The sequence below is a fragment of the Musa acuminata genome, chromosome BXJ1-8 (genome assembly GCF_036884655.1).
Source record: "Musa acuminata AAA Group cultivar baxijiao chromosome BXJ1-8, Cavendish_Baxijiao_AAA, whole genome shotgun sequence".
Classification (NCBI taxonomy): domain Eukaryota; kingdom Viridiplantae; phylum Streptophyta; class Magnoliopsida; order Zingiberales; family Musaceae; genus Musa; species Musa acuminata.
Window position 1 is genome coordinate 13242727 of NC_088334.1, and position 12827 is coordinate 13255553.

The 12827-nt window shown below is 37.0% G+C and overlaps 1 protein-coding gene across 1 annotated transcript; it reads left to right on the forward strand.

Moving 5' to 3' along the window:
* Positions 1-1115: 1115 nt before the first annotated feature.
* On the forward strand, positions 1116-11902 carry LOC103994953 (uncharacterized). Its single transcript, XM_009415422.3, has 8 exons — positions 1116-1428; positions 3427-3486; positions 4991-5161; positions 5245-5427; positions 5596-5726; positions 10790-10958; positions 11065-11194; positions 11567-11902. Exons 1-8 carry the CDS (start codon positions 1213-1215, stop codon positions 11770-11772), a joined length of 1266 nt encoding a protein of 421 aa, XP_009413697.2. The 5' UTR covers positions 1116-1212; the 3' UTR covers positions 11773-11902.
* Positions 11903-12827: the final 925 nt, after the last annotated feature.

A 12827-nucleotide genomic window follows, 5' to 3' on the forward strand; every position in this document is an offset into this window, starting at 1 on the left:
GGTGTTTAGCTTTTGATCCAAGATAGAGACCGTCACACTAAAAGAGAAGACAGAGAGGAGTCAGAAAGGCTCAAACATGCGTGAGTGGGCTCGAGTGCTGCCCCTCCTTTTGGTCAGTGGACGGTGAGTGATTTCAGTGTCTTATCGTCGCACCCGAAGAACCTTTTTTTCACGAGAACAGAGCAGGGATTAAGATTCCATGCTTCGTCTCTCTTTCCAGATCCAAGCTTACCGACATGGTGCATTATTGTGAGCAGTATGCGTCTCACCGGAGGCGATGGTAGACCACGAGGTGATATTTTGCGCAGCGGAGACTGATGGAGAGAGACATCAGCAGGAGGAGTTCCCACCACCGCAACAGCCGTCCCGGATGGACCACCGTTTTCCGAGGTTTGTGTTGAAGCAACTTTAATGGTCCTTAACTTCCTCCTCCACAAATTTCTCTCCATAAAGCAATAGGGTGACGCCTCTCATCCGGTGTTTATAAGCATCCAGATCAAACCTTTGTTCGAAAATGTATCAGAACCAAAATTCTAATTCGACTCATTGGGGCACTCACATTCAAGAGAGAGAGAGAGAGAGAGAGAGAGAGAGAGAGAGAGAGAGAGAGAGAGAGTCTTATGTCTATATCTATAGATAAATATGTGATGTCTTATCCGGTAACTAATCTTTTAGATATGGTGACGCTGTTTAAAGTAGAATTAATGCGCGTAGGATTCTAATCCGAAGGCTTCCCACGTAAATTAAAACAGGGCTATTTTTCTTCTGGGCCGGCCCATGTGCATGCACATGGTTATTAAATAATTTATGGTTGTCTGATCTATTTGATGAAGTGAGTATTTTATTTCATTTCCCATTCCATCTAAAAATTAACCTAACATGCGTTAATCGTATTTACTTAATTTAGAGTTGTTCTTTTATCTGGATTATTGCAAAATGAAGCACCATAGCAAAGCATAAATATCCTGATGAGTAAATGTAAAAAAATATATATTTCTTTTTAATTATATATATATGTATATATTTAAATGATCAATTCCCCATCTGGTGGGCTATAACGGGGTCGTGTTGTAACGTTTCGGGCGATATAAGTTACATATATACAATAATGCCCTTACTATGCTTCCGAATGACCCTCCTGCCCATTTCTCCCTCTTCGAACCCTAACGAGCGTCTGCCTGAACGCACGAGATAGGGATCTGTTGATCTCTAATGGGTTCGTCTCCTCCCCCCTCCTCTTCTTCTTCCGCGGTGGAGGAGATTGTGAGAAGAGAAGTGCTGGACTGGGACGACGAGGTCGCGGCCACGGCGCGCTTCAAGGCCTTCAGCGGGCAGCGATCGGATTGGGAACCCAGGTTTGTCTTCTGGAGGGATCTCATCCTCAAAGTGGCTCGCCATCTCGGAGTATGCACCGTTCGATCCTCCGAGGTTAGTGATTCTCACGAATTCGCTCGTCATCGTTTTTGGAATTCTTGTGCAAGTCGATGACTTTAACCAACTTTCTGGTCGGAATTATTGTCTGGCCAAACATGTCTGACGGTTCTTGATACGGTTTACGGGGCATGGATCTTGAAAAGGTTGGTCTGTCTCGTCGATTTGTCGATACGTTCTCTGATTTCGAGATGATTTGAGATGTTTATCGTTGACCATTTTTTCCCAAAGTATCTTCTGTTAGTATAGCGACCGATCTCCGACTTGTAGGATAAGAATTGGTTTATACCTGCTTTTGGAATCATAACACACGAAAGAGTGGGGTATAGCTGTGCATTGATGTTATAAAAGCACGGAATGGTCGTTGTTCTTGCTTTCGTTAGGAGAGAAGATGTAATTTAATGGTGTTGCACTTGCCTTTCTGTGCTCATGTGCATTTCTGAAGGGCATGATGAAGTTCCTCGAGTGTAAGACATGTTCTTAGTTAGTTTTTGTGATTATATGCACCTTTATAATCTCTAAATCTCATGTCTTTGGTAGCTGTTAAGGGAAAAATTCGTTGACGTTTTGGTCATCCCAACGTGATTCGGACCTGTTCGCCCAAGATTGTCTGAGGTGTCTCCGAGATGGAAGCGCTGAGTTCTCGAGGTGCCACCTGCATAAGGATCGAGGTCAGGCAAGGTTTCCTGACCCGATCCTTTGGATGCTCAAGTCAGTTAACCCGAGGTGTGTGAGTGCGAACGTGTGTGGTATAGAAAGATACAGTTATTACCTCTCCTTTCTTTGAGCTTTTATACCTGGTCACTAGGGGCAAGAAGGAAGTCTGCGATTGCCTTTTTGATTATAAATAACTGAAAGGAAGCTTGTGATTGCCTTTCTGATCATAAATGGCAAGAAGGAAGCTTCGTCTTCTCTTCCTTCTGTGAACATCATGTGGCGTTGACGTGTTAGATGATTAGCTGACAATATATCCCCTATCAGTAGCTTATCATCATATCAAAGGTGATAGTGTGAAAGGGCAAGAGCCAACCTATTTAGCCATCTAAACTTATTAATTGAAAGTTTCTACACTCTTTTAGAGTGTTAATGATATACTACCTCTGATTAACATGAGTTCTCCCAACTGAAGGTTTTGCAGGAATGAGGATGAGGTCATTCTCAAACCAAATTGGGATTTGTGATACTTCCAGCTTACTAATATATCCTCTTGCAAAACATGTGCCATAACTCTAGGATAAGCTCCCATGTAATAATTATTTTATGCCTATGCAACTTCTATTATAGGATAATATAATAATGGATCCTCTACGCTTGGTTAAATTAAATGCTACAACTGTAACTTATAGATCAAGGCAGCATCATCCCTTGTTATCTCATTTAGGAAACTTGATTTAGAGGATGCTTTCAACACCTTCTCAGCCTTTAGAAAAAGAGCTGTTGGAGTTCAGGATTTATGAGTACATTTCTATTCATCCGATGATCATCCCTACAGTTCTGTAATCTCCTTATCCAGAAGAAAGTGAGATGTCTATGTTATATATTGTCATATATGCATGGATGGTACAGTTCTGCTATACTATCAACCATAATTTTCTTTTTAATAGTGACATGGTGTTCTTTTCCTTCTTTATAACTGCCAGTACTTCAATTCACTTGTGCAACTTCAGCAAAGGATGGATATTGATTACATGATTTATATAGAAAAATATAGTAATTCTTGTCTCTTGAAGGGTGTTATTAACGTATTATTTTCACATCACTAACTCATTCATGCCTTGGCAAATTTTTTAAAGCCTAAGCTAATAATAGTCATTTTTGGTCATGAAGCATATTTCATGAGTGCTGACGCTTTCACTCAGTAGCTGATGATATCATCCTTTCTATAGCTTGATTCAGCAAATGATTATTCTGTAAATAATCCTTAAGGACAATCTTCATTGTTTCAAGTTCATAATAGAGTTATAATTGTCTCTACTCTCATGTTCTGCTTTCTAGGTGAAGAATATATGGTTTTCCCGAGGAGGACTGACCCCATTGTGCCTTGACAGGGTTCTGGTGAGCTAAATCTATCTTTTTGTTTGGTCCATTTGAGAGCACTTATTCTATGTAAATATATCATTATGCTAATTATGACCCAAAAATATGGTCAACTGCAATGATAATTGTTGAAGTTTGGCAGCTTGTTTCCTGTATAACATGACAGCATTCATCATATATGTGTCTAAACATATTTGATGTTATATATGTTTGCCAGCATTGATATCTCCAGAAGAGCCTCAGATTTTTTTTATTGCCACACAACCTCTTAGTTTTGCAAATATCGTTTCAATGTTTTCTTTCAGCAATATAAACCGCAAGTAGCATGCTTGTGATGATTCTTCCTCTTGAAAACACAAAGTGCTTTTTAGACAATCCTTTTACTAAGTGGGTGATTCTTTCTTTGTAGAAGTTGGAAGAGATCATTGTCAGTTGGAAGGATCCTTAAGAACATCTGAAGCTTCAGGGTTCTGGTAGTGCCAAGTCTGTTGCTTTTCTTACATTAAAAATCATTAATGGATCTCAGAAAAATCAGTTTGATCATTGTCCTCTGATCATTTTCTTCAAACCTTGTACACCTTTTATTTTTACAATTTGCATTCATTTGATGGTACTTTTTTGGACCAAGAACTGTGCCTACTTCCTCTACCTGCCGGCAGTGCAATATGATACGGAGACGAGAGTCCCGTGGCTCCACTGCAACCTTTACAATGAGTAGTGCTTCTGCCAGCCAGCATGAAGTCTGTGGCAACTTGGTACATACCATGTTGGGATATCACCTACAAATCCATGCTTTTGGTTGCATAGGGTTCTCCTCAAACCCCATTAGTTAGCATGATTCTAGGAGTACTTAATACCAAAGATATGCTGGTCATTCCCAATTGTTTTTGAATTTTCTATTCTTTTATAACTACTTGCTTTATATATGTCACATCCACACCTTGTCCCATCCAGTTATTCATTTCTAATTTTCTCCAAGATTTGGCAGCCACCTAAGTATGTTCTCATCCAGTTTTTGCCAACTTTGTTTCTGTTGATTTCTGATTGTGCCGTATACTAGGATTTCTTTTGGCTAAGTTACAATTTATATATGCCTAGAGATATACTGGAAATCATATTCAGGTAAGCAGGATATTTCTGCTGCTAGTCACTTAAACTGATTGAAGAATTTTACTGGAAGCATTTGTATAAAATTTAAGAGAGAACTGTCAATGCTCTATAGTTGGAGAAAGTGTGGGTTACTTTAACTTTTAGAATGGACAGTTGATAAGAATTGATTAAATCCACAAGTGGAAGGAAGAGTGAACTGTTTACAAAGCCATGCCATGTTGATGGAGGCATCTTTCTGTTAAATACTTTGGTTATCTTAAGTCTGAAGCTAGAACTGCTTTTTTACTTACAGGAAGACTATGTTTGGTTCTGAACCTTGCCTGGATTTTGTCTTGTATATTAGGATATTCTCAGTTTTAGCTTTCTTACTCCAAATTTTCGGACCAATTCAGTCTTTGGTTATTTCTTTCAGCAAGAAATGTATAATAATGGTGATATTTTACTTCGAGGAGAGCTGATTGATCCATCTAGTGGGCATCTCTATCAGATGCTGAGAAGAGCAGGACAGCTAATTGGTGGATTTAGACGATCACCTAAAATAGGTGATTTTGAAGAGCATCTCGTCCTTAAACCGCTACTTCAGGCAAGTGCCAAATCATAATTCCATGACATATTTTAATTCATGTGATATGTTTCCCTGATCTGTAAATTCTGTCCTGAAATCAGGAGAGTGCTTCTAATGTCATAAAAAATCTTGCTGAGAACCATTGGGCTTCCACTTGTGTTATCACAATGAACAAGTTTCAGAGCATCTGCAAAAGATCAGGTGAAGCTTCTACAGTCTTAAGTTATCTATGTGGATGCGGAAAAGCACAATACCTATCAATCAGAAAGGAAGACATTATTGAGGTAAGCTGATCTGGCTATTATTTAGGTGGACACATTCTGTGATGGTTGACTCTATGATATCATGTCATATCACTTTTAATGTTCCTAGAACTGTACTATGCTACTTATCAAATTTCATGTTAATTTTACAGTTATATTCAGTATATGTACTTCGGTTGATGTCTTTAGGGTGTGAAAGTGTCCCTGGTGTCATCATCTTTAACAAGAATCTCAAGCCTGGACAATGATGTTCTGCATCTAGTTTGGACGACAGAAAAACTGCAGCAGCAACTCAATGTGATTGACAACCGTTGGAAGCTGTAATTATTCTCTGCCTCTAGCTGTTTTAATCAAGATATTTAATAGATAAAAACTGGTGCATACTTGACTTCTGTTTTTCATTCTTAATGTATTGAAAGAAAAAAATTGCTGCATGCAAATGTTAAAAGAATCGTATTTGCTATGCTGCTGTATTAGATTGCAAATATCTAAGAAAATGTGTTTAGTTTGACTGCAAACTTGATGCCATGATACTATTCAACACCTATCACATTTAGTCGCTTTGCAGCACTTCTCAGCTCATTCAATAAAACTTGTGTGCTGCCATTATCTGACAGCAAGAACCCATTGTTCATGCACTGTAACATAATATGCTTGTCTAGTGGCCATATTCAAATAATTGACGAACCTTAATTTGCGATTTAACTGCCTTGTTTCTGGTTTATTCACATCTAGTTTTGATTTAGTAGAAGTTAACAAGACTTTGTACCGTACCGAAGTTTTGATTTAGTAGAAGTTAGCAAGACTTTGTATTCATATCCTACATCATTGTAAGCAAGGAGCGTAATTTTGTACCGTACCGAAGTTTCGAGCATAGCTCGGTACGGTATAGAGGGTGTACCGCTCAGTGTGTGTGTGTGTATATATATAAAGTAAAAAAAAAGACGACGTTGCCTCCTTTTTCTGCCCGCGTGAGGAGAAGAAATCGAGGTTTCCTTTTTCCCGCGCAAAAAAGGGGAGAAGAAATGTCGCCTCGTCACCTCATTTCTTCTGCCCGCATAGGGAGAAGAAATGTCGCATTGACGACGCTCCGTTTCTTCTCCCCGCGATGTCATCAAGGCTTCTTCTCCTCTTGCGGATGAGGAGAAGTCGTCGACGATGCTAAGGCCTCATCGCCTCATGTGAGGAGACGACATCTCATCTGCGGTGTCCGACAATGGAGGCGACAACGGATCGAGATCATCGAGGGAGAGCGGTGCTTGATCTCTAGGTTCTCCATTTTCTTCTCCCTCGGCTAATACTACTCGATAGCGGGCAACGATGGTCGAAATCGACCGTCACCGATCGATTTAGGGTGGTAACAGGGCAAAAGCAGCCCTAATCGACAGTACCATCCGTTAGCAGGCGGTCTGCGTACCAGTCTGCTGGAGGACCGTTACGTACCGCCCGCTACGGGCGGTATTATTCGAAATTAAAATTCTTGATTGTAAGTCTCATATACTTACCACCCATTTCAAGAAATAAGCAATGATTTAAAAAGCGCTAGGCGCCAAGGTCCAAAAACGCCCGAGGTGCTCGCCGGAGCGAAGTGAGGTGCTAAAATATAAAAATATATAATATAATTAATAAATATAATTATTTAAAATTTTAAATAAAAAATATGCTATTAAATTAAGAAAATCTAAGGTACAAAATCATAATGTCACATTAACAAAAAGTCTCAAAATTCAAAACAATAAAATTTTAAATCAAAGTCATTCATCATAATCAATATTATCGTCATTTTTATACAAATCATCTTCATTGAATTCGTCATCTTCCTCTTGTCCTTCCTCTTCATCAAAATATGTTTCATTCTCTATGGCTTCAACAATAGCAGGAGCTGAGCTTGATGCTTTTGCACTCATTTTTCTCTTTGTCATATGTCTTGTATATATTTGTAATTTTCCAACACTTGAAGCTCTTGCCACATCTCCCCATGTCAATCTATCATATTCAAATACAAGCTCGTTTTCGGCATTTTGCAAGTTGACACCAATTTCTCCCATCAACAACTTATTTGAATCATCAATATCTTGCAATGAGATTGGATCAATTTTATTTTGTAAATCATGACGAGCCTTCAAGGCTTTATTATACTTTATGTAAACAAGATTATGTAATCGTTGATGTTCCAACCGATTTCTTCTCTTTGAGTGAATCTGTCATTTCATATAATTTAAAAATATATTAATATATATATCTAAATAAATAAATTAATTAAAACAAAAATATTTAGTGATCCTTACATGCTCAGAGACACTCCAGTTTCGCTCACAACCCGAAGCACTGCATGTCAAACTAAGTACTTTGATAGCAAATTGCTGTAAGTTCGGGGTGGAATTTTCAAATAGACTCCACTATTCGGTTGCAAAATTTATGTTATTATTAGCAATAATATAGTAACATACTGTAGATGAGATTAATTATATCAAATTATTAATACCTAGAGACGTAGTTGTCCTGGATCGGACCATTGGAATTTCAAAAAGACTTCCGGCATTTTTATATAAAGATAATTCAAGAATAATCTTATCTTGCACCTTAAGACTTGGAACTAATCTTGCAACGCATTGGTGTAACTCATTCAAAACTTCTGCATCAAACCCAACGAATTTAATCTTATAAAATAATTTGGGGTTCAAATAATATCCTACTGTATGTAAGGGACGATGAAGTTGACAATTCTATCTTTCGTCAATAATTGTAAAAATTTTCTCATATTTTTTTTAATTTTTATTAAAAGACCTTTTATTGTCTCATTTGCTCTATTTATAGCCTCATAAATATATCCCATTGTAGGTTTATTTTCATTATCCACCAACTGAAGGACTCGAACAAGAGGGCCCATTATCTTTAATATATAAACTACATGATTTCAAAATGATAACATTAAGATAATATCAGTAGCCCTCTTGCCTTTTGCTTCTTTTGCCCATTTGCTTATCACCCATTTCTAAGAGATTAACATGTTTCTCAGATTATGTTTTTGACGATGCATGCTCTGTAATGTCAAGAATGAAGTAACAAATCGGGTGACACCATATCTCACTAATTCTTTGTTTCCTGTGAATTCTCTTATCATATTTAAAGCCCCAATATGATTATAAAAAATCTAACAACAAAAATTGCCCTTTCTAAGGTTTTCTTGATGTCTAAGATCTTTCTAATATCCTTCAACATTAAATCAATACAATGTGTCGCACATAGAGTCTAATATAAGTGTTATCTTTTCGTTTCAAGCAATTTACCTCAAACAAAGGATAATAAAAATGATAAGACTTAAGAGTTTAACATATTTAATTAAAGATAAAATAATTAAAAAAATTAAAAAATTAAAAAAATTCAAAAGATGAATATTACCAGCTAATACATAGCGCTTCCATTGTCGGTTATGATTTGAACGATATTTTGTTCTTCAATTTCTTCCACGAACTTATCAAGTAAATCATATATTGTCTCCAAATTTTACAAAAGATGAAGCATCTATTGACTTCACAAACATAGTCCCTAAAGAACAGTTAACCATAAAATTAATTATACTCCTGCGCCTCCTGTCAGTCCAAACATCTGATATAATAGAGCAACCATGTGTTGCCCATGATTCTTTATGACCCTTTAGTAAGTCATTTGTATAATTCAACTCTTTTTGCAACAATGAAACTCGCATCTCATAATAACTTGGAGGTTTTAATTTCGCACCATATCTTTCAATAGCTTCAATCATTTCCTTAAAACTGTCTAAACGAGTTGTACTAAGGGGAAGACCAGTCTGATAGAAGAAGCGAGGAATGTGTTGAATTGTTCTTTCTCTTATTTCTATATCACAAGCATCACTTATATTTGTTTGTCTAAATTTTGAGCCTCATGCTTGCCTTTGTTGCTTTTGTGATCCTTGAAACATATATAGATCCATCGGTCCTTTTTTATCATTCTTAGTACTTATAATTTCTTTTCATTTTTTGTCGTATACTTTTTTCCCACTTGGGTTAATACTCATCGAATAATCTTCTTCTTCATCCCTAAGATGTTCAACATTGTCTTTTGGTAAATTCCCGTAAGATTCATTCTTTTGCGTCTTTTTTTCATTCATATAACTCAGCAACTCTTATTTTACCTCAAGTAGACACTTTTCGCAAGCTGTTGCATTCTTGAAATTTCATACTAGATGTTTTGTATGAAAAATACCACCTCTAGTAGTCTTATCGCAGAACATGCAAGTCACTATATTAGGATCTTTTGGATCATTTAGATAATTATACTTCGATGCAGGATCTTTTTTTGATGCCATTGGAGATTCTATTGAGTTGCTTTGTACACTTGCCATTTATCTTGAAACCTAACAATAATTTCAAATAAATAAAAAATAACAGTATTAAAATTAAAATAATATAATATTAATATAATAAATAATAATATTGTTACTAGTATACAGTTAACAGTATACTGTATACTGTTAACAGTATACTATTGAAAGAGAAGAGGAGTATAAGGGAAGACCGAGGGTGCTGATTGAGAAAAGCGAGAGCGGCAGCGGCGAGCGACGACAGTGGCAGCGATAACAGCGGGAGCGACGACAGTGGCAATGGCAGCAGTAGCAGGGAGCAGCAGCAGCGACAGTGGCAGTAGTGAGCATCGGGAGCGGGAGTAGAGAAAGTGGCAACGGTAGCAGTGAGCAGCGGCAGCAAGAACGGGAATGACGATAGTGGCAGCGGGAGCGGCGACAGTGGCAACGACAGCGTGAACGGAGAGCAGGGTTAGGGTTGCGGAAGTCGCGCTGATATCGATGCTTTAGTTGGTTCGATCGAACCAACTAAAGCACCGGAGACCGAACGAGACCTAAAACGCTGGTTCGGTTGCTTGGTTTAACCCAGGCGCTCGTCCGAAGCGCCCAACGCCTGGGCTCGGGTGAGCACTCAGGCGGTGCCTCTTTGAAGCGCGTCGCCTGGAAATGAAGCGAGGCGCTCGGGCCTCGCCTCGCCTCGCCCGAGTGCATAGGCGAGCGCCTATTGAAATCACTGGAAATAAGAATACTATTTATATAATTTTTTTTGGCCGTTTGTTGTTAAAGAGTTAGGGGGTTACAGTTAAGGAACATGAGTCACAAAGTGCAAGTACTTTTTTATGAACAAAAAGGCATTTGTGGTTTTGAGTTCTCAAGCAAAATGACACAAAACAAGAGCAATACCAAAGAGGCCCTAAATTTCCTTTTCAACCATTCAGAAAACTCTATACAGATCTTCACATTTGGATTGATGTGAATATATCCATCTTTACCATCTTTTGACCAGCATAGTAACCTGTACAAGATGATTGTATCATTAGATTTTATGTGCTTCTGCAGTTCTCGGAAAATGGCATTGACCTCCTTTAAGCTAGGGAATAAACAAGCTGCATTCAGATGCATACGGCAGTCCAAGATGTTGTCAGAAAGCAGGTCAAAGTACACGTTGCTTTTGGACCGGGTGGAAAAGGTTCTCAGTAACATTGCTAATGCCGAATCTACAAAGAAGGTAGCTTACAATAGAAATGTGATTGATAATAGATCTGATCTCGTAGTACTTGGGGTAAGTAGCACCCATGCATCTTGAACTCTGAGCTCTATTTGCTTAATATCAGGTTTATGAAGCCATCCAAATAGGCGTTCGAGCGATGAAGGAGTACGAGATCAGCATGGATGAAGTTAAAGACCACCTGGACGAGCTTGACAAACATGTTCAAGCACAAAAGGAAGTCGATGAATCCTTAGGTAACTTCTCACCACATCTATTGGCTGAGCTACTTCATGCATTTGTGCCAATGCAATGTGATCTGCTGGAAGAAACAATAGGCCAAATGCGAATGCCAGCCGGTGCTGCAATTGTGTGCTACAAGAAGCAGCAAAGTTAAAAAAGTTCAAAAAGTACTGTACTTTGAAAGGATCATGGTGGCATATATAATCTGAATGCATTGCCCCATACAGAGAGTTACATTCCCGCTCCAGATATGCTATGAGTTTGATCTGAGTAGCTTCTGATAGCAGCCAAAAATAGTTGCATGTGATTGATCCATTGCATACGTACCAAATTCTAACTGAATCATTTTGGTTTGCTTATTTGGTAATAATGTTTCCTTCTTACAGAATCAATGCCCTTACAAGCATTGGATGTGGAGGAAGAAGACATCGAAGAAGAGTTCAAGAAGCTAGAACTCGAACTTTCTGGCGAGATGCATCATCCTCGGCTCCAGGAACCACTGGCTCCAGATGTGAAGGCAGCAACAAGCTCACAAGCGGCCGCCCAAACCTTGAGCCAGACCTTGTCTAAGCTCAACCTAGAGGCTGCTTAGTTCATGTGGCATCAGCTGTGTTCATGGTGCTCTTTCCATGTTTTCGAAAGAACAGCAGCACATGATTTTGAGGGTGAGATATGTATATATAAACATACTGTTCAATCGATCATTTGATTCTTCAGTTCAATATCTAAGTATAAAAATTATAATATATTATTATTATGTAAAAAAATTTAATGTTATAATCTAAAACCAAATAACATTAGATTTAAATTTATGATGTGTAATTTTAATATTATTTAGAAAATTTTTATCTTATTTATGAGTATATCATCGTCAGATCTAAAAACTATAGTAATATCGATATCTAAGGAAAATTAGATTTTTTTTTCTTTCATTTTTTTGTCACAGGATTATTATGAACGATAGATTTAAGAATAAAGAGGATATGTGAGATAATTAATAATTTTTTATTAATTGATTTACTTGATTAAAGAGAAATGAGAAAAGAGATGTAATTTCTCACGTATTCATATATTCGTGAATTCGTGTATTGTGTGTATAGTGTAAATAAAGTTTTATTTATTTATAGACGAGAGTAAAAGGTCTAAAATAGGTAATTAGGACTATTAGGAGAGTCTTTCGTATCAAAGTTATTTTCTAAGGAATTTTATCATAATCAGACTTCTTTTCTATTGATCGATAATAATAATTTAATCATATCTAATTTTATCAAATTAGATAGGATACATAATATAATATTCATCCAGACCCATTAATTAGTTAGATATGAAAGGTTCAAAATCTAAAATAAATAAAATAAAATTTATTTAAACATTATTTTATTCAATTTGATATTGAATTTTGAAAATTAATTATATGCAAGAGAATATAAAAAAATATTAATAAGTTCAATAAATAGAATAATGCTATATTAAGTCTAATTAGCAAAGTAAGTTACAATTGTATATCATTAATGTCATATTTTTATCTATGTATCACAATAATATTAGTACTTCCTAATATAGTCCAAAATAATCCATAGAATTTATTTTGTTAAGATAATTATATTTGTTAGAATCGAGAGCACTAAGAGGGGGTGAATTAGTGTA